The 26,800-nt window shown below is 39.1% G+C and overlaps 1 protein-coding gene across 1 annotated transcript in view; it reads left to right on the forward strand.

The window, feature by feature from the left end:
* LOC115061505 (inactive dipeptidyl peptidase 10-like) overlaps positions 1-26,800 on the forward strand; it is a 120,322-nt gene that overhangs the window by 58,778 nt on the left and 34,744 nt on the right. The window contains exons 2-5 of the mRNA XM_029529860.1: positions 7,904-8,015; positions 10,666-10,761; positions 21,687-21,781; positions 21,958-22,032. Of these exons, the coding sequence (XP_029385720.1) occupies positions 7,904-8,015; positions 10,666-10,761; positions 21,687-21,781; positions 21,958-22,032 (378 nt within the window). The remainder of the gene's footprint in view (positions 1-7,903; positions 8,016-10,665; positions 10,762-21,686; positions 21,782-21,957; positions 22,033-26,800) is intronic.

The raw sequence follows: 26,800 nt of genomic DNA on the forward strand, positions 1-26,800 counted from the left end.
AAATGCCAAAGAGTCATGTTAGGGTATTGGGAGAGAAGGTGAGTTTTCAGGAAGCACCTTGTTCTTAGAGGATTCAGACCAGAACAGTCTGCACTGAGATGGTGTTGTTGACAGGGATGGTGATGCCAGACCACATTCCTTGGATGAAATAGAGTGGTCAAAGAGGAGCATAGAGCTCAATGGCTGAGTTCAAGTAAACGGTGTAGGTGGTGCCAACCCACCAGTGGCTTGAAGTTGATTCTGGCAAAAATGGACGACCAATATAGGTTGATGAGTAGCAGACTGACATGAGGCCTTTTTGGCTGATTGAAGACCAGAGAGGCTGCTGCTTTCTGGACCATCAGGGGGGTTTCACTGAGCACAAAGGAAGGATGGCCAGAAGAGATCTGCAACATTCAAAGACAAAGATAACCAAGGCATGATGGACCCAGAGCTTGTAGATTGACTGAGTCCAGTATAGTCTAATTATCCTTCCGCTGTCTGGAGCAAAGCAAGATGACTTAGTCACGGAAGCAACAAGGTTAAACTTGACACCCAGGTTTCTTGCAGCCTTGTTTGGAATGAGGGATGAAGAGATCATTTTGATATTGCTGTGGTGGTGAAGAGACTGATTTCCCAGGATGATTGGGAGTATAGTCTTAGAATCAGAGTTTATTTTTGTTAATGGACAAGTGTCACTCCCTATTATAAGGGAAGCTAAAATATTAGTCACAATAACTGTCACTGTGGAATAATCTCAAATAATAGCCCCCAGATCTGATTTTTTTTTTTTTTTTTTTTTGGGTGAGGCAAGCAGCACTGGTGTCAGGATTCTACGCTGGAGAATCAGCTAATCTACAAGAGCTTCGTGGGTGGTATTAGTAACATGATATCATATAAAGCTACTAAGCCACATCCAAAAAATGGTAAAAGAGAAAGAGTGACAAAACTGGGTAAAAGACATTGTGCCTTCAATGCAGCAGGTTTTTTTTTTTAAGTAAGTCTTAAATCAACCCAGTTACTTTGGTTGATGTAGGTACCTTTGATAATGTTTTTTTAAACAATGAGTTGAAGGTGTAATATGAAATTTTTTAGATTGTAGTAAAGTCTATACAGCGTAAGCTCCTGACGCTGTAATGATATCGGGATTGTGAATTATGAAGAGATGGACAGAAACATATCAGGAAATTTTTGTCTTAACTCTTATCATAATATCAGAAATGTTCCCAATTTGATATTAACAAAAATCTAACTAACTCATTTTACCTAAAGTAGAGAATCCAAATACTCCCCAAAGCATTCGTTATTAACTGCGATGTTTGGTTTTTAGCAACCAATGTTACTAGTCTCATCTCACTCGGGCCATTTGTAACACATCCGATTTTTATTATTGAAGAGTAGCAAAAAGAACAGTCACTGGACTTGGAGACAAATGACTTGCGTAGGTAATGTGTGGAGAAGAATCCAGAGACAAATTGGCTATCCCATTAACTGTTACGGGATGCTTACTACAGTTAGATTCGATTAGATTTGCCTTCATTTATCCCGCAATAGGGAAATTCACAGTGTTGACAGCAGCAGTACACACATACAGTGAACTCATGAGTGCACATGAGTGGACTTCATAAGTGGCAGATGTAGGCTTCACATCTAATGTAGACCACAAAGGCCCCTGAGTCAGGACACAGCTGTCTCAGTCGTATCTGTCACTGAGTTGTAGAGCCCTTTGTTGTCAAATCACACTTGACCTTCTGAATGAATTAGTTCAGTCTGCTGACATGACATTAAGTTATATAAAAACAGGTTGTTGTTTTTTTTGCAAATTTTTCAGGAAGCTTGAACACTACACTTTGCCCAACAGATATGCAAGGAAGTTTTTATCTTTTTTATTAACCATTGTGATTAGGATTAGGATATGATTTACAATAAAAGTTACGACAGGTTAGTTCTTTTTGAACTTTAGCCAAAGCTTGATTGCAAGTGGATAATTTGGTGGCTGAAAATTTATAGTGAAAGGGGCTGATCTTTCATATTTATACTGATATGACCAGTTTAATGGGCCATTAAGAAGTTGAAGAAAATTAGAAAAAATATTAATTGAAATGAAAATGACTGCTTGGACGGAATATGCATGAACAGTTAAAAGTTTTTGTTCAACACTAATTATAATCGATTACAACATAATTACATGGGATTAGTACATCTGATATTAGAGAGGCTTCACTTAATGGCCTCAAAGTACTCCTAAATATGTCCAAGATGGAAATGGGCGTTGGTACATTTTATGCGTATGTTTGGGAATTGAATTAATTTATTTTAAATTATTCACCTCAATTTTTAGAGTACAATAATAAGTTGGTCATGTTCTTCTTTTAGAGGAAAAAAAGCTTTATGGGTAAAGGGTAAATTTAATTTTCATTGATTTTCAAGCTAAAAAAAAATGTCATTTATGACTTCTTGAATATTAACATATTGTACTTTCCTTTGTCACATGATCACAGTGAATATCTCTGTATTTGGGACATTTAATAAGTCACATCGGTTCATGTGTATCTTACAGACAAAGCTGTAGACTCCTGATAAAGTAAATAAATGTATTAAGCTTAGTTGTGTGTAGTGTTGCAGCCCTGATCCCATATATGTTTCCCTTTATACGTCTAAGCTGGTTGCCATATGAAACGGTTAAATCACATATGCTGTGTTTACTGTTGTTTAGTAGTGTTTTGGTTTCCGTAAGTGTGTGTTTGCAGTGCTTTTATGGGTGTGCATTCACAGAGAAAGGAAGACGAAAAGATGACGATGCTTGTTTGTGGAGACCTTAACGAAGCTTCAAACTCGCTAACTTTCTATCGTAATAATGTAGACTTTGTTCTCAAATCATCAAAAAATCTACTATGCAGATTTGGTATCCAATGACACCACCTTTGAAACAATAAGTATGTCACTGACTAGTTTGGGTAAAATGAGAGACTATAGAAAACCTTATAATTCCCTCATCTTTTTAGAGATTAAAATTTATTTGTTTTTTCTTAGTTTCTCCATCTGTGTTTTTCTAGTTTCCATAACTCCAAATAAATTACAAGGGATTGCCATTGAGTAGCTGATACCATCTCGAAGGGGTGCAGGTCTGATTTTGACACTGAGCACAAAAGCAGTCAGAAACCTCACTCCCACCACCACCCTGCCAAGAAGCTGAGGCTTTCTGCATGGATGATAGATGTCTCACTGCAGTTTTTACGTCGTCCACAGTCTTTGTTTATAGATTCAGTCCTGCTTCCTCAGCTGATTTTGAACTACTACTGTGATATAAGCCATAACGGCAGGTAAGAAAAGACTTCTGGCTCAGTTGAGTGATATTATTAGCATTTCATTTGGAGACTTTAGTGTCGATGACTGCAAACGATGACTCCAAGAAAGTAGCCAATACTAGAAAAGAGGAAGGAGGATTCAACGATGTTATACACTCATGGCAGCAGTGTTTACATTTAAGGAAACAACTGGGAAACAATTGCATTAGCCCATTTACCATGGCCAACATACACTTTTTATGTCTCTTCAAAGAATAATTAGACACTTTATGTTTTTTTCTTTTGGCACCTCTATCATGTAGGAAATAATAAATGAATGCACTGCCCCTTAATGAACGGACACAATTTGTCTTGTATTTTCAAGCACAGAGTTCTTCCTGTTTAATCAAATCCTAGTAGTGATAAGGATTAGGGAAGTGGGATTTGTGAAAGAGCAGATCTATTTATACAGCAAATTGCTATTGATGACAGTAAATCAAAACTATTGCGAGCAGGAATTTTCGGGATGTTGGTTGAGACGTGCTTGGCCAACTTTTCATATCACATTTTCACAGCAGTGGACAAGACTCACAGACTTCCAACATGTGAATATCTACACCATCAGGAGCATCATGGCCCGACAGCTCAATGCCTCACTGGGTACAGAAGAAATGAAGGAACCGAAACAGCAAATAATCGTCTGTGGTGTGTGTGTGTGTGTGTGTGTGTGTGTGTGTGTGTGTGTGTGTGTGTGTGTGTAATGAGGGTTGGTCAGGTTAATGAGGCTAAACAAAACACAGGCAGCATAAACCGAGTGCCAGTGAATCGAGACAAGAGGCGATGTCTCACTGAAGAAAATTGCTGTAACTGATCCAGATTTTAAATAGCTGGAAGCCCCAGGGACTGGAGGTGAAAGTTTACATTTCCAGAGCAAAACCCAGGGGAAGTGGAGTTAGCAAGGATATTTATCTTTGCATTATATGTCCAATTAAAGCACTTGGAACCAAATGGATCCATAAATACACAGACAGGTTCTCAATAGCTCGGGGCTCTGTAAGTTAGATAGATTTATTTATAAAACTGTTTTGTCGCTGAAAATGAAATACAGCTGTGTGACTGACAGCTGGAATAAAAGATTTAAAGACAGGATCAAAAATGGGTCTGATCCACAGAGATACGTTTTGTCCCATTTTACGTTGAAGCTGTCATCAAGTTCAGCTTAGTGGGAACAGCTATGACTTATTAACAGTTTGTGCTGGTTGAAAACATGTCATATTTTGATATGACTACCACCTCAATGCAACACATTTTTTCCAGTTGATGATGATTGTGTGAACAAGTTAAAAAAAAAAAAAAATCTGAAGGCAACATAACTACATGTGGTAAGAAACTACCTGAAGAAACTGAACTTTGAGAGTTCATCTTGATGAAGAAGGCTGCTGAGCCTGAACTGAGACATACAGTGGTGGGTAGGCGGTGCAGGAAGAGCTGCACTTCCAGAGCAGAAAACCCAGTGGTCATATTTTGAGGTGAAACCAGGAACCAATTGCTATTTATATGAGCTAACTTTAGCAATTTCAGCTTTTTACTAGAAAAATCTGTGACACATCAAACCTCATCCCTTTACTCAACTTGATGACTACACTTTGCATAGTAATCTTCTAGTATTGACTTCCTGTGGCCTAGAATCTGTCCTCAAGGCATAGCCCTGATGAGAGGGTTGTGTCTGACTACTTTACAAAGACGATGATGGCTGACGCGCTCGTGAAGGGGCCATCACCTTTAATCAACCTTGCGTTAAAAATAGACTTGGCACAAATGTGTAGAAATGAGCGTTTCAGTCACTAGACAGACAATGCAAAGGGCATTGTGTGTTGTCAGTTTCCATGGGCAGAAGGCTAACCACTAGAGGACAGATGACCCTGGCTCAAGGCACAGACAGGCTATGCAAAGGTCATTAAAAGGTCTATGTTTGACCCTGAAATGGGAAACCCCCATCTGTTATTGTGAAAATGCTATGATGGAAACACTTGGTCAGTCTCTTTCTCACTCCCTTAGAGGGGTTATTGTTGCTTCACCTTCAAGTTGGCAGCAAAGGCAGCCACAGATCGATGTCTATGTAAAAAGGGAGTATCGGGGTGGTGGTGCACACACTGTGGTGTTAAAAACTGCACCTCTGGTTCCAGATGGCAAAATTTACATGATGGAAAGTCCCACAAAGCGGACCAAATGGATTCTTTTGTTATGAGGGTCTACCTTCTTCTTCTTGTTCTACAGCTCCTGGTCAATATCAACCGCTCTTGCAGTAATGTAAGTCCTAAGTCTGAATGTATATCCAGATAAATATAGGAAAGGACAGTGAAAAAGACAGTCTGGACTTCCAGTATTAACAGAGTAGTATTTAGGAACTTAAGAATCATGCTAAAATGTTAAAATAGAACACCAATTAGCTAACCAATTAAAGCGTTTAGAATACTTCTAGGTGTAACGTAGCTAAAGCAGCAAGAGAGGGTCAGAGTGATAGAAGCTAATGAAAACATGGATAAGGAGGATGCGGGCAGTTAGAGCAATTTCACAGAACACTTCACATGAACAGCAAACAGATTTAAAGCTCTATATGTTGTCCAGATAACTGTTTGTCGCAATATATTTGTCAAGAGATTATATTTCTCATGAAGCTGGGGAGGATAATCTCAATAATCCCTAACACCACTCAGGTTTTGAAGAGTATTTTCAAATAAGAAGGGGCAACAAAACCGGAAGAGTGGGAAAAAATAATCTGAGAACATTTTCCTGTAGACTCGGTTTTGTGCCAAAAACAGGCCCACTGTTACAGGCAGTTTGTTATTATGAAAACCCCTTCATCAAAAGCAATGCTTAAGGTTAGAGGTCCATTCAGTGTAAACCCAAAAAATACCGGCATAAAAACAAGAGTATACTGTTAAGTCCAAAGTGGATTTCTCAGTCAGGTTCAGGTTGTCAGACGTTGGCAATATACATTTTTAAGGAGCTAGTTTTAGTTTGGCTTTGCTACATAAAAATTGTTCACATTACCAGCAGTTCACTTACAGTGACAGTCCAGATGAGAGTTTCTATCATCATTATATTTATGAGGGTATAATACATCCTCTGAGAGGACTCTTCAGGGCAAAAGATACAGTGCACTCCTGCTGGAACTGCTTACTGAGATGGCTGATTACCAAAAGTTCAAATGAACTTTGATGCTGAGCGTTCTGCCTGAACTGGTAAACAGCTTTTAATGATACAACACTTGTAATGTAGCAATAGAAAAAACACGAAGCACCTTTAAATAAAAGGACACATTATCAGTTCCACGACTCAGACTTAATTTCCTCATCTGTCTTATGTAATGTGTACATCTTTGTAATGTATTAGACAGACTCATTTGCCTTTGCACATTGCAGGTGATGCAGCCGCTTGATTTAATCTAGCTTCACAGTGTACCTGTAACCCCACCCACCAGTGATGTCAGTGCGTCTGAGTGATCATTAGAATATTACATCAGTCTATGCAGGGGATCCAGGACTTTCCTGACACATAAACATAGTTTACTCATGGGTCACGTCCAGCCGTGAGCAGGTAGCAGGAAGTTAACCTAACCAGTTTTGTAGTGATATGAATTCCATTGGCATCATTGATAGTTAAACAGAGTGGTGACTGACAATTTAAGGTTGATATCCTGAAGGACACTTCATCACATAAGAAGATAAGGTTAGGTCTAAAGCAAATTATGATTACAATCATTGAATTAAAAACGCTGTATCTCAGTTTATTATTTTTTTTTTCTGATCATGGCATATGCTCTAATTCCACTATTTGGATTTTCTAAAATCGGCGGCATAGTGGTTAGCCCTGTTGCGAGTTCAGTTCGTGGGCCTGGGGCCTTTCTGAGTGGAGTTGCCTGCCGTGCCTGCGTGGGTTTCCTCCGGGTACTCCGGTTTCCTCCCACTGCCCAAAGACATCATGTTTAGATTGATTGGTGACTCTAGCCAGGATGGAAAACACCCACATGACAAGATGAGAAAGATGTAGCTTTGATTCATGTCCTGTTTAGTCTCTATTTAACTGCAGATAGAAACAGCACATGTGGTCATTGATTTTGTATAGTTGCTAACATGAGAATGTGCTCAGATGGATTCCTCTGGCTTCAGAGCTGAAACATCTTACTACCCTCCTCGTTGTGTTCAGTAAGACTACAGAGCAATTTTGGCAGTGTTAAAAGCAGCGGAATTTCATATTGAAAGCAGTGGATTCAGCTGGATTCGTATTTTCTGAAAAGATTAGCAAAAGAAGTGCGCAAAATTTGTCATGTTATGGTCTATGGTTGTTGCAGCAACTTGAATGCTTACAGAGCACAGTGGGTACTATCAACAATACCTTATTGATGTGTGATGGGGAGGTTGTGGCCTCTTTGAGCCCACAGATTTCTGCACAGTCTGACACAATGTCAAACTGAGTGTGGCTCAGTCAACCCCTGCAGAGCTTCTTGCACAAGAAAGGCTTACTGCAAGTATTGATTGTCCTCAAGGACACTTCAGCAGCTTGATCCGCTGAAAAGACATTTTATTCTCTTCACTTTTTCCTCTTTGTTCTGATTGGTGTCCCTTGTTTTGTAGGACATAGGACCTATTGGACCGGATAGGAACTGGAAGGGGATTGGTATCTCTCTGTTGGTCATCCTGTTGGTTCTCTCACTCATTGGACTGGCCATTGTTCTGCTGTCAAAAGGTAGGAGTCCCTGTGTGTCAGTTCCCAAATATGATGAATAAGATGAAGAAATAAATAAGCTTTGTCATGTAAAGGAACCCTAATTGACCCTAACCCCCATTTACAAAGAATAAAATTGTCAGATTCTGTCATTGTTTGTATATATTATCATGAAAAAAACACATATGCTTTATACCAAATGATGTTAAAGAAATACATAATAACGTTGGGATTAAAAAATATAGTATAATAAATGTTAACTATCCAGACTCTAGATCCCGAACCGTAGTAAGAGGTTTCTGGTTTAAGGTGAAAATACAAAACAAAAACCAGGACTGGTACGTTTGAACGGGGAGACCGCATTTATTTCCGGTCCGGCAGCGTTACAGTCTTCATACAATACAGCAACAAAACTGTCTTCATTGTGGCGGATACTCAAATGCTATGACGTCACACATACACACAGCTGTACTTTCATCGTTGTACTCAAAGTTGCACATCTCATGTGCTGACACTATGTTATTTTTATTTGTTTCTAAATTGAGAATCTACAAAAAAAAAAAAAAAAAAAAAAAAAAAAAAAATCCAAATGAACATGAATAGACTACGGCTTGTTTCAAACTGCCTGGAGCTGCTCATTACTGAATCTATACAACACCACCCTCAGTAGCACCTGAACAAATTTTAGAAGCATTTCATTGTATCTTCAGATAGGAAAAAAAATTTAATCTCAGGCTGAAAGATGCTTTAGTGACATGACTTAGTCAAATACGGCATAGTTGTTAACAACAGGCAGTTTTAAGCTTTCCATCCTGCATGTGTTTGAACTGTGGAAAGAAGCCCGAGCACCCAGAGAAAGCCAACACTCTAGAGTTACTGTAACATGCACAGAATCATGCTACTGTAGCAGATAGTGTCACGTAGAAGTGACTGAACGCACGTACCCGAAAGATGCGTTATGCACTTGTTAACATTTTCATAGTGTAAACCACAGACAGACTCAAAGTGGATCAATTTTGTTTTTATCTTCTTTATCAGATCTACTTTCACAGCCGTACTGTATACAAGATCCTTGAACAAAACCCAGCATGAGGGTGTATTCATCCTGACCTCACGAAAAGCACTGCCGACAAAATGCCGACACCTTTTGGTTTGTGAAACCTGAATGGAGATTTTGACTTTATCACCCACTTTATCCTTTATAAGATACACTTACTTTACACTTAAAACAGACTGGTGCAGGACATTCGATGGGTGGTCTGTGATTCACAGAGGCTATAAAACACACTACACTCGTGTTCAGTCCTCTTCTTATCTGAAAACCATCAACTGAAGGTTTCATTTATATGGACTGAAACTGAACACTATTCCAATATCAAAAGCTGCTACAACAAAGCAGCACTCTTTTTGGGAAGAAGTATCAGTATTGCATATCTTGACTTAGTAATTTTTGCTACGCTTTATAAAAGTGCTCCAAATCCACATGTAGGTGGTGTAAGGCCATGTCCTGCACAAAAGCCCTCTTCAGGTCACCCCAGAGATTTTCTCTGGATTTAGGTCTGGGCTTTGGCTTGGTCACTCCAAAGCTCTTCTTTTGGTGAAGCCATTCTTTGTTGATATGGAAGTGTGCTTTGGGTCATTGCTATGCTGGAAGGTAAAATTCCTCTTCATTCAGCTTTATAGCAGAGGCCTGAAGGTTTTGTGTTCAAAATTGTTCATAATTCCTACCATACAAACTAAAGCCCCAGTTCCAGCTGAAGAAAAAAAGCCAGAAACCACAATGCTGCAACCACCATGCTTACCTCTAAGGTACACTGTTACATATACCTTTTGAAATAATAACCCAGAAATTCAACCTTGGTTCCAGACAATACCACAATGTTTTGCCTGCTTTTGGCGTTTAGATTAGGTTTTTGCCAAATATGGCAAGGCATGGATGTTTTTTTCATAAGGAAAGCCTTCAATTTTTGTCCAACCGATAGCCTAGGCATATGAAGAAATTCTCAAATCCAATACACAAACAGTACTTGCCAGATATTCCTGCAGCTCCTCTCATGTTGCTGCAGGCTTGCTACCTTCCTGGACCAGTTCTTTGTAATGTCTTGTTTGTCCAAATGAAATGGAAAGATTATAGCTCGAATTAGAAGTGGAAATTTTCCATTTCTGGGTCATGGTGGTAGCCAATCCCAGCTCACACTGGGTGAGGACAGGGTACACCCTGGACAGGTCACCAGTCCATCACAGGGCCAACATACAGAGACAGACAGAGACCGACAACTACTGACAGTCATGCTCACACCTAAGGACAATTTAGAATCACCAGTTAACCCAAACGTTTAATAGTGGGAGGAAGCCCACACAGGCACGGAGAGAACATGCAAACTCTGCAGAGAAAGGCTCCAGGCCAGGAACCAAACCTGTGTTATTGTGGGGCAATAGCGCAAACCATTATTCCATGGAAAATGTTCTAAAAATTATTTTGGTTGGTTGTTTGTTTTTTTATATACATCATGTACACCTGCCCCTGTAAAAGGGGTGTGCCGTTTTGATTACATGCACACCGTAATTTTTTTTTAAGTTTCAGCATATAATTTTGAACAGCTGATTGGTGGATGGTGACATATTAAAAATATATATATATATATATATATATATTATTTTTTTTTTGCAGACGATGGTGGGAAACCTTTTGGTTCACAATTGACACTGGATGACCTCTTTCAAAGAAACTTTCATATACATGACCCTGGTGCAAAGTGGATTAATGGTGAGTGTTATTTTAACATAATTCAACTTCTGCATTTTTATAGTAATGATGTGAATGATGGAATTCATGAAACAACATACACTGTACTACCCAAATCAAAGAAAATGCTAAACCCTAACTCCCTGGATGTTTTCAGTTGGACATCTTGGATCTTTTTTTTTTTTTTTTTTTTTTACCATACCAGATACCATATGCTGAGGAGTAGGTGGTGCTGAGGAGGAGTGGAGACAGGATCTGCTCCACACTCTATCCTGATTGGGCCTGATTGGGTCAATTACACACTAGCCACGCCCCCTAATCAATCCCATGTTTTCTGGGCTATTTTCTTCTAAGTGGAACCATCATTCAAATTAACATCATGTTGTATTAATGACTTGAAACTAGAGACTGAGACCATAAACTGATTAGGAAAGCACTTACAGACACTCCCCAACTTACAAACGAGTTACGTTCTTAACGGCTGTACCCTGAATTGTTCGTAAGTTGTTTGTAACAAATAGTGATGGGAATTCCATCTCTTTTTACAGAACCGGCTCTTTCGGATGTCAAATGGCTCCTCAGATTTTTTTTGTTGCTTAAATTAATTTCTTACCATATATAATGTGAAATTATAGGTCAAATGAATTACCAAATGTAAAAACATACAATATATGAAATTATTTATATAGCTTATTATACTCAACATGGAGCAGAGTGCTACATAAAAATGTAAGTATAAATAACAAAGAGCCATCTCAATTAAAACAAAAGGTGCAATCTCTGATTGTGTATTTATTTATTCTTCAACTTTTAACAATTTAGTGTGAAACATCATTAAATACAAAAAGAACAAATAAACAATAACAATACATGAAAAGGTGTATAAAGGTCTCCAACATGATAACAAAATCTAAATCAAAATGTGAAAAACAAAGAGAAAAAAGCAGCATCCAGGTAACAGAGTGGCATTGAGAAAGGCCAAGTGCCTCAGCTTTGAGGGGCCGATTCCGTTCCTTCTCTCTCTAAGTATTTGCTCTGTTTTTGAGAAGATACGCTCTGTGGGGGACGGATGAGGACACAACACACAGTCTCCATGCCATCACGGAGGCAAGGCGTGGGCAGACTGATGCCTTGGTCTCCCACTCTGCCTGTGTTTGATCAATGAAATTGAAATGGATCCAATTTTTGCTTCTTTTCCTGCCACTCATTTCCAATTCCCACCTGTTCCCAGCATCTCTGTGTGTGTGTGCCAGGGTCACAGTGCCACTGTTCTCTCTCTCTGTGCTGTGTGTAGCTCCCACCCCTCTCCCTCTTGCTCAGTGCAGCCACACATCATGTAGTTGACCAATGACGTGCAGGTTGAACAGGAAGAAAGTCAAAAATGAAGCAAGTCCCAGGCAGGCAGGATCTGGCTCTTGTAATTCCTTTCAAAGAGCCATATTGTTCGCAACCTACACATTGCCAGTAAACATGGCTTGATACAAAGAATGTGATGATGGATATGCAAAGGCTACGATGTTGCTACTGTGTTGCGCCAATGTTACGACGATGTTACAATAGGCAAAAAAGGCGTGCAGAACAAAATTTGAGGGGGTAGCTTTCCCAACACGATTTTAACTTGTGGTTATCTCTGGTCATATATCTGAATGTTCATCAAACAAATGATCGTTCGTAGAGTAGTGACTGTCAAATGTGAAGTTTCGTATTGATTTTAATACAAACTGACTTCTTTTCATAACCAGTGGAGTTGGCCCCTGGTGGTCAGTGGATAGAATGAAAATCGATGGCCCTTCGGCATTGGGTTCACCATACATACAGAGTCAACATCAGTTTTACAAATCAGGACATGCATTAACTAAAATGTATGTGCTGTTTAGCCAGATACCCAAACAGAACAGTGAAACTTAATTGACAACACACACACACACACAAAATTTTCTGTTGAAATGGCTGTCATTACTCTGCTATATCTTTAAGAAAATGGCCATTTGCTGCTGCATTATTAATTAAATTCTCATTTACTTAACATTTAATGAAATTGGAATGCTTTCAGGTTTGTTAAAGTTTTTAAATTGGAGTTTGGTCGCCTTTGTTCTATAGTGGAGAAATGAGACAACTACACAAGCTTTCTGTTTGTAAGACTGGGATTTCTGTAACGGTTAAACATGCATCCAAATACTGAAAAGAGCTCACTGATTGAGTTAATTTGGAAAGAGTTGTGAAATCTGAAGTACACAAACTGAAAAAGCAGAATGTTGATTTCAGTCCTCTGAGCGTCAGCAAACTGATATTATTTCACTGCTGCTTCAGGGTTAAGGGATAAACACAAGAATATATTTCATATGGATATCACTGTAATGCGGTTTAGCAGAGCATTTTAAGGCTTCTGCTCATCCTTAGAAAGCAATGATGACGTGAGATGTTCACACTACAATAAACCAGAATTTCAGCGTCCTCTGCGATTGATTTTTTAGATTCCATTCTCATATTTTGAGTTAGTCCATCCCCATGAACATTAAAGCTGTCAAAGACAAAAATATTTATTTCACTTCAACAAGTGAAAAAATGAAATTTTAACAGTAAGAATAATAACCAGATTTGAAAGAACCAAAGGAAAATTGGCAAGTGTGTTTTGAGTGCATTTCAGATTTTGACATCTTTGATGAAAACTTGTGCAATAATTTCTGTAAGATATGAATGATTGGAGAGAAATATCAGGCACAGTGGATAGTCTCAGACAGATGGAGAAACACTCTGAGCTATTTGAATTCCTTGAAACCAATCACAGTTTTCTATGACACTGAGCCCAGGATGCAATGGAAGCTTGTTTTGGTGGGACACCAGCTCATTGGGAGGCCAGCACACTGTCATTAAAATGGTTTTTGTATAAGGATGTATAAGGACTGTGTGATGCAACCCGAGTCTTATCAAAACTCGTGTGTGGGTTGTCGGAGCTAAGGTTGTTTCCTGTGGTGTAGACAGTGTTGTCTGAACTTGACACCCACTGTCAGACTAGTACATGAAGGAACTTGAGACAAGAGCAAACTGGAAGCATTTTAAAATCCAGCTGAAAGCAATGTGTTGTGCTGTTCCCCATTAGTTGGTTACTGCATTTCCAAAAAGAACAATGTTAACTTTAGACACAGAATGATTGTCACCAGTAAACGGTCTACAGCGAAGTTATCCATCTGATAGCCAAAGTCACAAAATAGTTCCAATTAGAGTGCCAGATCTTCTGTGTAGTTAGCAAGCATGCCAAGTTTGATTCTCACCCAAAATGACATCATGTTTACAAGCAATGTGCATGAGGAATTGGTGATCTGAACATGCTCTCACACATTGGCGCTGAAGCAATTCTACCCATTGTGTTCAAAGCAACAACAACAACAAAAAAAAAAAAAGACTCATGATGAACTTTTGATGAGTCAATGGTCACTTCTGAAGAAAAATATCTGTCTTAAGGAAATGAACATTGGTCATCTAATAACAGTTACCACAATGGTGGTGGCGCTGCTGTTCATAATGACTCAGGCTCATAAAAAAGAGACTGTATAACAATCAAAGGACTTAGTTAATGTTTTCTGGTTCAATTTTGTCATTCCAATCTGTGCAATAATTAAATTCTATATATCTTGGCACCATCCATCCATCAATCCATCTTCTAACGCTTCTGCTTCCGGGTCGTGGGGGGTGCTCGAGCCAATCCCAGTCAACGTTCTGGATGAGGGCGGACAAATGGCCAGTCCATCACAGGGCTAACACACAGGGATAGACAGAGACCAACAACCACTCATGTTCACACGCAGACAATTTAAGGTCACCAATCACCAAACTTTATTTAATTGTCACTTCCAAAAATATTTTTTCATTCATTCATCTTCTACGGCTTATTTGTTTCTCGGTCACAGGTGGTGCTCGAGCCAATCCCAGCTCACATTAGATGAGGGCAGGTACACCCTGGACAGGTCACCAGTCTGTTGCAGGGCCAACACACAGAGACAGACAAGGAAGAACAACTGCTCACACTCAGACAGGCAAATTTAGAGCAACCAATCTACCAGGAATTGAACCCATGATCTTCTTGCTCTGAGGCAACAGTGCTAACCACAATACCGCCTTGCTGCCCTCTAATGCTCTATTTTTTTTTTTTTTTAATATATATATAATTCTATTATTTTTTTGTACAGTGCATATGATCCCATGGATATGAGCCCATGTCACACATGCTGAACAAATAACTCTCTTGAGGTTTAATCTTGAATAATTCAAGATGGCTACCACTGACATCATAACACGTAAATAAGATGAGTAAATTTACTTCCTTCATTACCTTACAGTGATGCAGTGGTATCCCTAACCATTTTCAAGCCCCAGCCTATTGAAATGTTGAATCAAAATCCTACCACACAGCAACGTCTTGGTAGCATGCAAATAAGGGAATGTTCATGTTGTGTGACATATAGCATTGAAATAGTTCTGTTCCAAATCCACAAGCTAACACAGTTTCTTAGAGCATTGAATTTTTTCTGGTTCAAACAATGTCTACTGTTTATTACCTGATGAGGCACAAAAAATAATTAACATTACACTTTACTTCTTGTGAATTTGTTTACCGTAGTTTTGTGTGTGTTTAATCCATACTCTGTTATCTGTTATCTGTTATCAAGATAATGTGACTTTATGAGAGGAAATCAGAACATCATGTTACCCTGATATAACAGGCTGAGAGTTGTCTTGGCTTCTGTGGATTAAGTTTCTCCAGCGACTGTTTATTAAATTCAATCAGATAATTGATTTAAGTTTAGCAGGTTTGGTGTACAGACTGAAAATCTTTCCTATGTTAGCACCACACCTTTAATGTTATTACTGATTCTAAGTGGAGAAGCAGTTATCTCTCAGGGTTAGAAAGCCTTCATTGTTAAAAGACGGTGAGTTAGCAACCATTACATGTAAGTATTAAGCAAATAGCTTTTTGTTTTCTCACATCATGAGTATGACCACATGCAGGGTCAGAGTGATCCTTTTATATTGTAAAGAGGTTTATCCAAGAGACCCATTTCATACAGATGCTGCCCAGGAACTCTAAATTTTCTTAATGGAAGTGTGGAACTCTTTTGGAGGCCTGGTAAATGGTGAACGGTTCAGGTTATTGGCTGTAGTATAATTGCTATCAGGCAGTCGGAGTTGTACTTCTTCCAATGTGCTGGGTTCCTCTCAGTCACACTCTGAAAGAGTGATGTGTTTCTCTCCTCATCCACTGCCCGTCTCACTTTCCCTGGAAACAAATCTGCGGGCCATTTTAGATATATTCACAGGAAAGCACACACAATGCACATCCTCACACAGGACAATTTCTTATTTGCAATGGCGGCCTTAGAAAAGGCAAGGCCTCTTGAGAAAAAGGGAATAAAAGGGGTGTAAAAAAAGGAAATCAAATGTAAATCAAAACAAATAAAATTCATGAGCAAAATAAGTTAATAAACATCTACAACAACACAACTAAAATACACACACAGAAGCGATCATGAACCAAGGAGCCAAGAAGCTGAGAAAAGACGGGTTAGGAACCTGAGAAATTACTCCCTTTGTCTTTAAAGAAGTCCATTATCATGGCTTTACAGGTCGACTCCTTCGTCTTGAAAGAGTCCAGCTGTAGCGCTTTTAGAAGGTCATTCCAGTCCTTAGTTGCACCGGCTTGAAACAACAACAAACCAAGCACTGATCCAACAAAATTCAGTTGGCAGAATCAGTGCTGTTAGCAGGGCATGAGAAGTGTAACAGCTGACACAGGTAGGGTGGGAACAGACCAAGGAGAGTTTTGTATATTTAACATGCACCAGTGAATTTTTCAGTGTGTGAAAGAATGGCCAATTTAGAGGTGAGTATAGAGTGCAGTGCTGTGTTCTATATGGGGCATTTTTATCCAACCAGATAGCAATGTGGAAAAGGACGTCAAGCTTTTGTAGCGAGCCCTTGCGGGCTGATCTGTAAATTACATTCCCAAGGAACAATGCTTACTTGAAGAAGCGCCACTCTGTCAGAGGTGATACAAGTGGAGCACATTCAATAGAGGAAACCAATCTTAGCTTTATCCTTGGACTGCAATTTGTCAATATGTTGAGTGAAGGATAGAGTGTTATCAGCCAAATTCTGAAATATTTATATTCAGTGGCCTGGTCTAGCTTAGTCCCATCAAGAGTGGAAATACTAGGTGCATTTAGGGAAACAGAGCCCTTTCATGCAGCATCATATGTTCCTGCCTTCACCTGATTTGAATTTTTCTTCCTCCTGCTCCCATTCTCTCCCTACTCTACTCAACCTTGCCTCCACCCCGTGTCTCTCTCTCTCTCTCTCTCTCTCAACCCAACCGGTCTACGGAGATGGCCGGCCCCCTGAGCCCGGTTCTGCCCAAGGATTATTTGATAATTTGATGTTAAGAATTACCAATTAAAATTGTTTTGTCACCAGTTTAGCTAAAGCAATAGAACACTGCAGGTGTTCCTAGGTGAAGATAGCCATGCCTCCACCCTTCAATGACGTGTCCTGTCTAAATACTTTATTCCCTGGGAAATGTAATTGGGGGTAGGTGGTGGACTTTCTTAGCCAAGTCTCTGTGATCACAAGAATGTCAGGATTTGAGTTCTCAACCCACTTTCACACTTTCACAAGATCAATTTTTAATAAAACGCTCCTTGCATTTATGTGCAAAAACCCCTAGTTATGCCGAATACAGAAGTCATTAAAGCAAACATCATTTGCAGGCGGTCCAGTGTTAAAGTGAGTCACATTTGCCAGATCAGGGCCGGGATTAACATTTCTTGAAATCATTAGTAACAGAATAATCAAAGCACGACAAAGAAAGTTAAAAACACCATGTTGGCGCTTTTTAGACACAGATTTTGGAGTGTCAGGAGGTAATACTGTGGCACACACCCTCATAAGATAGCATGAGAACAGTGACTGGGGAATAGAGTGTGAGAACGAACAGAGAAAATTTGTAAAAAGAGAATCAGTGTCTGCAGTGGAAACAGCTGGAAAGTGCAAGTGTAGTGCTGGATCCTGTGCAAGGCACACTCACCCGAGATGACTTTCCCTGTCTGTGGTCAGATGGTATTGTTGCTGGGGTAGAAGATCCAAGATCAAAGGTCCAGAGAGGGCAAGAGCAAAAAATAAAAAAAATATAAAAAATAAAAAACGATAAAAAGTTTAACGAGCCATTCTTGCGGTTGGAAATAGATAACATAAGAACAGAGCGTAAGCCCAGGAGCGAGGGTTTAGCCTGTCCATGCCGCTGAGTATTAGCCCCTGGAGCTAGGGACAAGCCACATTAGCCAAGTTTCAACTTGTCGGAGAGTACAACACCCACCAGGGAATCTCTAAAGCTGGCCGGAAGGGATTCCCTGGTGGGGATGAGGCGGCGCGTTGGCCGATTAAAAAAGGCAGTGGGAATGTCCAGGGAGCACAAACACGACTCTCGTTCATGTGGATGAAAATTTGAAGATGGGAGAAAGCAAAACAATTATAAAAAAATGCTAACTCAATTGATAAATAGTTCTAATATTAATTTTATCTTTGAAATATGTTTTTGTTTGTGTGTGGGATATAGAAAGATTCTCTCAAGGACAGTGAGAAGCTGATCTTCATATTTGCTCAGCCTGTCATGCCCATATTTCATGCTAACCCCTGCTGCCCTCCTGTAACACTGTGTGTGTGGTGGATCTGAAGAGGCTGCAGCTGAGCTCCAGTGCACTCCAGCCAAATTTAACCTCTGAAAACACAGATCCATAAATTTCATTAAGATCACCCAAGCTGCCAGTTTGTGCAGGAACCTCAAGGCTTGACATACTATCCACTTGTATACAATTTCAATCCATCTGTTACCACAGCCTGATAACCCACAATTCAATCCTAGTGCTGTGCATTTACACAAAATTCATTTTAGCACCTACTGCATCATCACATCACAGCTCAACTTGAAATTGCCAAGCGATACACAATAATAGTAATGTAAGCATATTTGATGCTGGGCAATGTTTGAGGATTTTTTTTTTTTTTTTTATTAAGAAAGAAATCAATTGTAATGCAAAACTGCAAGATAAATATTGCACACACCTCACCCTCGTACATGCACCAGAAGTGTCCAGAGAGGCCAAACATCATCACTGTTGCCTCATAGGACCTATACATATTATATAAGAAGTAAAGCATGAAAAATATTAATAATGTCCAGTTGCAAATTAAACTTCTCTCAAAACCTTTTCCATGGTCACAATTCTTCCTAACGACTCTAGATCGCTAGATCTCTTTGACTCACCAAGCTCCATGAGTGAAGCTTTACTGCAAAGACTGCAGCTTCTGTATCAGATCTGTTGTTCAGTACAAATGACTCGGCAGTTGTTGCCCACGCACCGAGATTCCACGAATTCCTGAAAGCCACCACTGACTAAGTGATATTTTTCCTCAGGTTATGGACTGCAGATGGTAAGTGAAAGACTTATCGCAGCATAGTCACAGCAAAACATAATTCGGGAGAAGAGCATCCACACTGAACAGCTGTGCTAATCAGTGCTGTTAATGTTATCAATCGATCAAAGCACTATGCGTTATTGGGAGAGGTGGAGTAATGAATTCCCAATCCACAGTTCCCCTCAGCTCCATTTGGATTTGGATTTTTACTGTGTTGATTTTCTAACGTGCACCAGGAAGCTATTTCCTGCAAAAAGCTCTGCTAAACCCACAAGACACATTCAGCAAATAGATGGTGAACAGAATTATTAAGTTTTAACAGTTTAAAGGGTCCAATGTTTCTCTTGGGAGTTTGGCGTAATGCTAAATGGAAGGACTGGCTGGTGGGGGGCATTCCCATTATTCAACTTGGTTTGTTACATAGGCCATTCCTTTGGGATTTGTTCTGCTAAACACAGACTAAGCTAAACCCAATGATGGAACGACAGAAAACACTATTACTCCCTGTGACAAATAAATAGACGTAGTGCCCAATAGGGCCATTTAAATACTTCAGCATAAGCCGAAGAAAACCTGTCTGGCCTTGTATGTACACAAAATCAAGTTGAGAGGTTTGAGATATTTGCAATATTTAATTTCACAGCTGGATAACAGAGTCACCATTGGTGCAACAGGGGATTTCCTTCAGTTGTTGCCGAACAAATTTGCTGAATAGCTCGGACATATTTAATTACAGTTGTCCAAAGACTATTTTCTGATGGAACTGTTGTCAACTTTGGAGGACAGCAACCCGATTTTCCAATTACTTTTGCAGTAAAATGTTTTATAGAACAGCTGATTTGATGCATGTGCAGGAAGAGTTCCATTGCTTGTTGAAGCAAGCAATTCATCAGTCTTTCATATTCATTTTCCTGTCGTTATACTTATGTTTGAATGTTTGTTAGTCTGTGGCCCACTCTTGGCTGAGATTGATGCCTTAGGGCTCATTCATTGACATTTACATGGGATAGGGATCAGAGAAAGATTTAGACCTGTCAAATGCTTCACAGGAAATCAGGCCTCCCTGGACAGTAGGTCTGGTTTGGGATTAGACTGGAGTTATTGCAGGCTCCTCCTGTCAATATTTCCAGTCTTGCCATTACTTCATCTGAGTCCATGTTACAGAAGGTTATGGGAGGGAGATGAATACCCAGAAATATCACACAGGAAATTTACAGTTGTAACTATGACAACAGGGATTGTGGAGCCTTTAACTTGTTTCAATCAAATCAAAACCATTTCCTAAACCTAGTAATGAAAGTATGATTGCAATAAATACTGATGGTACAATCAGCATGTTTAGAGTCCATTTTTACCTGCAGCGATAGCTCTATTTTAACAGACTGTTGGTTGTATCACTGATGTTTACTGTTTGTTTGCTGTATATATGTCTCATAAAATTTCGTTGTTGTTTTTATGATCCACTACGTTCTTAACATCCCTTTTATTTGATGTCATAAATATGGTTGTTTTACTTAGAGTTTTTATTGTAGTTTTTACTCTCCGTATGTTTGTCCCATGCACTTTAGATGCAAAGGGTTTTGAGACCATCAGTCAAAAATTACAATCTACATAAAGCTTGATTCATTGTATTGGTGATATACTGCTGTTCTTCAAATCTTCAGAGCCAGTGAAGAAAGTTGTGTTGCCCGGAGCTATTTTTAGGGTACATTTGCTGGTCAGTTCAGTGATGGGTGTTTGGAGCACCAACTCTCACTGTGTTTGCTCAACTTTTCTGCTGGCTTTTGAAAAATCTGTAACTGTGTCACTGTCTTCCACTGAACCTTGATGAAGTTTTTTTAGTCATGTGATCTCAAGGGATAGTTTGTTATCTGGGCATTTTTGAAAATGAAATTGAGGCGCTGCAGCCAACCATTATTTTCCTATGCAACATAGCCATGGCAATATCACCAGGCACAAAAAGTTAACAGCAGTTCAGATTGTTTGTCATGTATGACAACAGCGTCACTTTGACTTCCCTGTCGAGGTCGAGCAGGACAAGTCCAACTTCTCAGGCAAACAGCAACAATAATAATAATAATAATAATACATTTGATTTACAACGCACTTTACATCAACTGAATGATCACAGAGTGCTTGCAATGCATGAGAGACAAACACAAACACAGCAACATCAAAATAAAACCAGTTAAAACAGGACAGGAGTGGCTGAAAATGACTAAAAACCTAGTTTAAATGTTTAAAAACAGTCTAGCAGAAGGCTGGACTGCATACCTAATTCAATTCTGCTGGTTGAAGGACTGTTAAGATTGTTAATAAAACTGATTGATAAAACTACTCATATGCAGCTATGTATGACCTTTATCACACTGTTGATGTCCAATCAAGTGTTTCTTTGTTCACACCTCATCATAAGCTTGTTTATCCTTTATTTACATTTTCTTCACGCAAGCAACTCTAGTGTTTGTCTTTCCTCTTAGGGGAAGAACTCATCTTTCAGAGCTGGAATGGAGACATCCTGAAAATGTCCACACATAGTAATGAAACAGATCTCTTACTGAAAAACACAACATTTGTAAGTAGCTATACTGACTTTATCCAAGTATAAAACTTCCCACTGATCTGGGTGTTATTTTGGTGTTGAATTGAGTACGTGTCTGATGTAATCTTAGTTTCACAAAATTAAATGAAAAACTACTTGTGCTGCATGTTGAAATAAAAATATCTCATTTAATTCTTTTTTTCCCACAGGCAACTTTTAAGGCTTCAAAGTTTGCAATTTCTCCAGATCTAAACTTTGTTCTTCTGGGATATGATGTCAAACAGGTGAGAACCTCTTTATATTCTGCTTGCATACTCTCGCACTGGGTGTTGCCAGCACTCGTGGTTTACAGTTCATGAACTGAGACGTAGATGTGAGAAGCGTGAAAATACAGTACCTTGTAGTTCTGAATCAATGAGAAATGGGAACAGCACAGTTACGTCTACGTCAATGCTGTATGTACATTTTTTACAATTTATGATGAAGTCATTGCTCCATGGGATACTGCAAGTCACTGTCTCACCGTTTCAATTGTTAAGGTGTTTTTGCTCATGGCACTATCAGCATTTCATTAGACCTTCACAGCGTTGGGGGGTTGCACAAGTGCACAAGTCACTGTACTGCATTAATATAGTCACCTGTATTTGAAAATTCTCTTATGGGTTTTGCCTGGTGGTTACCCTGAAGGAATATTGCACATACACAGTGGTGTGTATCTGTCAGTCTGTGTTAGATCAGATGCAGGCTTCTCCTATTCCAGCAAATCCAACAATACACAAGAATGAGGCAACACCTAGTCTGTGTGTGCTTGTTTATGCATCTGGTCAAGTAGGGCATACATGTTAGTGCCCCAGTCCGTCCTGTTAAAACCCTGGACCTCACCAGAATGTAAGCACACTGACTGCCGATACAGGAGATGGTTATGTGCTGTATGCAGCATTCAGGTGTAACAAATAATCTAGAATTTCCTCCACTCTAAAAACTACCCAAAAACCAAAGCAAAAAGGAACATGAGATCAGAGCACAGTTGGACTGGCCATTGGGAGTGCCTGTTTAAATCCTGGTCATTCACTGTCTTTGTCAGGCTTGCATTATTCAAGGTCATTTGAGGCCTGATCCCAGCAAATAAATTAAAAAGTGGAAGGCAGCCAAGTGGAAATGTGGCCAACAAACTATTTGTTTTGGTGTGAGATGCAAGTGGCCAAGTGCAACATTTAGTGCCAGTGATGATCGTTTACAGAATTTATGATTGCTCTAGGTGTCCACTTTCAATATAACCCTCCCATCCTACATAAGGTGTACTTCCAGGTTTGATGTTTCTCAAGGAACTCAAACAAAGGAACAAACAGTGCTTGTACATTGTCATGAAACAGAATGTCAGCTCAGGCAGCAACGCTTTTCTGATAAAACTGAGGATCTAGCATCACAGCCGAGGTATTTCTAGTGAGAGGACAAAAGGGCATAACTGTGCTTTAGAATTTTCCTCTTGACCCAGTTAGACAGCACCTGGGCTTTGTGACTGGCCGTCTTTATAAGTGAATGATACAGATTGAATGGTAAGGACATTTCAAGGTTCAACAGTGCAAATGAAAACACACAACATTTTTCATTAATTTTGATTCTGTGAGCGGAATCAAAAGCCAAGCCAAGGAAACAGATGGCTGCGTTATGTAAGAAGGTCTATGCTTAAATTAATTTGTTTGTGTGTACAAATAAATGTGTATGTATACATATATATTTATTTTTTTTTATAAATGCAAACGTGCAAATAAAGAATGGAGTTAAAAGACAAGTTTTATCTAATCAACCATAAAAGCAATTTTAGCATCCTGCTAAAATGCACTGTACTTCAGGTGACCCATTTTAGTACTAATAGGGCATCAATATACAAGATTGCGCAATATGCCAGTTTTTTAATATTTAATCCCGGCAATCCACAATCCACTATACCGCAAAAGTGACAGCAGCACCTTTTGCAACTTCCAGATTAAAAACCATGTGTACACCACTTCCTACACATATAGTAAATCGCTCTTAGCACAGACTGTGTGATGAAACCATATGTACCATATGTGTGCATATGTTTTTTTCCTCCCAGATTTTGTTGAAGTCATGACAGCAAAGAGAAAATATATGACACAATAATGAAAAGAAGACAGTGAATTTTTAACAAAACAGGCAACTTCACAGAGCTGCATTCATTACCATCCTTACAAGCATTGAAGTGTAGACATTGACGACAAAGAGGCAAATTTTTCATTCAGCATGGCTTAATATTATATTATATATGATTCCCTGTCCGTAGCAAACTAAATACAACAGGCTAAAACAGGACTTTACAGCTGAGTAATCCAAGTAAAGTTTACTGATGAATTCAGTTTTTAGCCAGACCTGGAATGAGCGAGATTATGTTTCTTTTATGTACCACGTCTTTGTTTGCAAACTGATAGATTAAAAGAGGCTCTTTATCCACTGTTGGTTAATCAAGGGAATGGAAAAAAGGCTTGTGCGCATTCACCCCAAATTTTCAAAAAGTGAGTTTGATAAAATGTCCAGCCAGCAATTGAATCGAAAAGCAACTGGACTTAGATTTGTGGGCTTGATGATTACAAATCGAAGTCCGGTTGCTTTCAATTCTATTGTTGGCCGAATAGGACTATGACCTGGATGAATGAGAATATACACGGATGTTTGATAAAAATGAATTTTAAATGCACACGTTTGTAAATATAATGAAGAGAAACGGTCTCCATATTTCAGATTTTATGTGCATTCACAATGAGACGAATGCATCTGGACCCAGGTTTAGGTGATGAACTGAAACAGCTCTGGTAGTTGCACTCCAGCTTTGTACTGCATTAAATAGAAGAAAACACTTCTGCCTGGTTTATATGTACTATGTGTATGTACTGTCAGTGCATGTATCATTCCATCATCATTAGTCTGACAAACGGTGCATTAATACACAGGTATCACTCTTGGTGTGGATGGAATCAAAACCTTAGTCTTACTGGCTGATGTATCAGGTGAATATTGTTATAATGCATTGCATTTATCTGCACAATATCATAATGATAACCCACACTAAATGGATTGGCACAAACAACCGATTTGATTGATGAGTATGTCGTGATAAGATTATCAAAATGTTCCCAAATCTCTTCCACTATGTAATGATGATTACATATGAGCATGATTACTTTTACTTTTTTTACTTATTGACAGCTCTCAACAAGGTTGTCACTCTCCTGTTCATGGTGGCAGCACTGTCTATGCATTGGCAACCCCACATCACTGCTTTATGCTGTTGCCTTGAGACTCCAGGTGGGCTTCATATCTGGTGCTTACAGCGCAGGACGCTAGAACGCAGGGGCTTTTATTTGTTTGTGTTTGTGCAAATGCATCCAGTCATGCTTATGAGAACAATCAGATTTGCACAGGCTGGCGTTCAACTGGTGATCCACCGAACTTTACATTTTCACTATTTCAGCATTTTCATTGTTGTTAGCAGACTCAATAGAGTAGTTTTCTTCTTTGTATGTCAACAACTGCATACAGATGCATTTCAAATGATTACTATCAATTTTTAAATTTGAAATGTACAATACAAACTAGTAATAACTCTACTATTAGAGCATTTAATGCAGTCTGCAACCAACAGACTGGTAGTCCCTTTCCTACAGTCACCATACTGTCATAGTTGTTTACAGTCAAACTATAGAGTCAGAGTAAGGGCATGCTTGTTACACTGACGACAACCAACTACAGCTGTAATTTCCATCATATGACCCCACTGTCTCTGTGCATTTTTTGTCAATCTCTGATATTCACCTCTGAGTAAAGGATGAAGGCCACTTTCATCTAAATCTCTGAAAAGGCTGAACTCCGGGCACTGACTGTGAGCTCATTAGACCATGCTTATTTCTCACCTTTATTACTGCATTGCTCTTCTGGCAGGCTTTCCTTTGTGGACATTAAAACCCTTCCAGATGGACCACAATGCAGCAGCCTGCTTGGAGCTCAATCAGCCCAAAAAGACACGTCACCCCACTAAAAATAGACTACCAATGGCTGACTAAATAAAACTGAAGTCACTAATGGTGCCTTTAGAAGGATTTCTGGGTCCAAGCCATCTCCTTTAACTCAAGCACACAGTTTCATCGTCCTTCTCTGTTTTGTGTATCCATTCTGGCACATAAGGGAATTGGATTCCGGACTGCTCATGTCTGTTCCAGACAAGCTACCAGATATTATCAGAGCTGAGGGATCATTAACAATCTTTTGAGAGCATCATCATCTTTCCAACGCGATACACTTTCAGTGACTTCTTTATTAGATCACTTGTACCTGTCAAATAAATGTAATCCTTACTTGTGAGACACATCAGCGTAGCTTCAGTAAGCATTAAAAAACTTTGGTATACTATGTTATGAAGAACTATCTAAATAGCTGGATGCCATTATTGGGAATGTTTTCATTTATCTTTTTGCAGGTTCCAGCCCAGGCCAACGCTGGTTTTCCCAGGTGTTTTTATGAAGCAACTGTTGAATTGTTTTTCCTAATATTAAATAATTAATTTGAAAGAACACACATTTACTCATTATGAGTTACTAGAAAGAGTTAAGTTTAGTTAAGTTTACTCATTTAGAAACTATTCAAGGACTCAGTAATAAGCAGATTATTTTCTTATTCCTTACTACTACTCACATTTAGTTTACTTTATTTGAAGTTGTTACAATTTCATATTCATTCTTCACACTGTGTTTGAATAATTTTGTCTCAATAATACACACTGAATACATGCATTCAAATGTCAACAAGGTTATATTGAAAACATTGCAATAATATGTGGTGCTACATGGGGGAAAGGACAAACAATTACTTACAGCACAGCATAGGTTCACTATTCTTAAATTCTACATCAAGCCTATATCAGTAACTCTTTCTGTCCTTTGTGATGATCTCATCTACATGAGATCTAGACATGCAGCAGAGACAAGGACTGTGCTCTAAGGTTTGGATCTACTGATAGAAACACACTGTTCCTACATT

The sequence above is a fragment of the Echeneis naucrates genome, chromosome 21, assembly GCF_900963305.1.
Source record: "Echeneis naucrates chromosome 21, fEcheNa1.1, whole genome shotgun sequence".
Taxonomy (NCBI): domain Eukaryota; kingdom Metazoa; phylum Chordata; class Actinopteri; order Carangiformes; family Echeneidae; genus Echeneis; species Echeneis naucrates.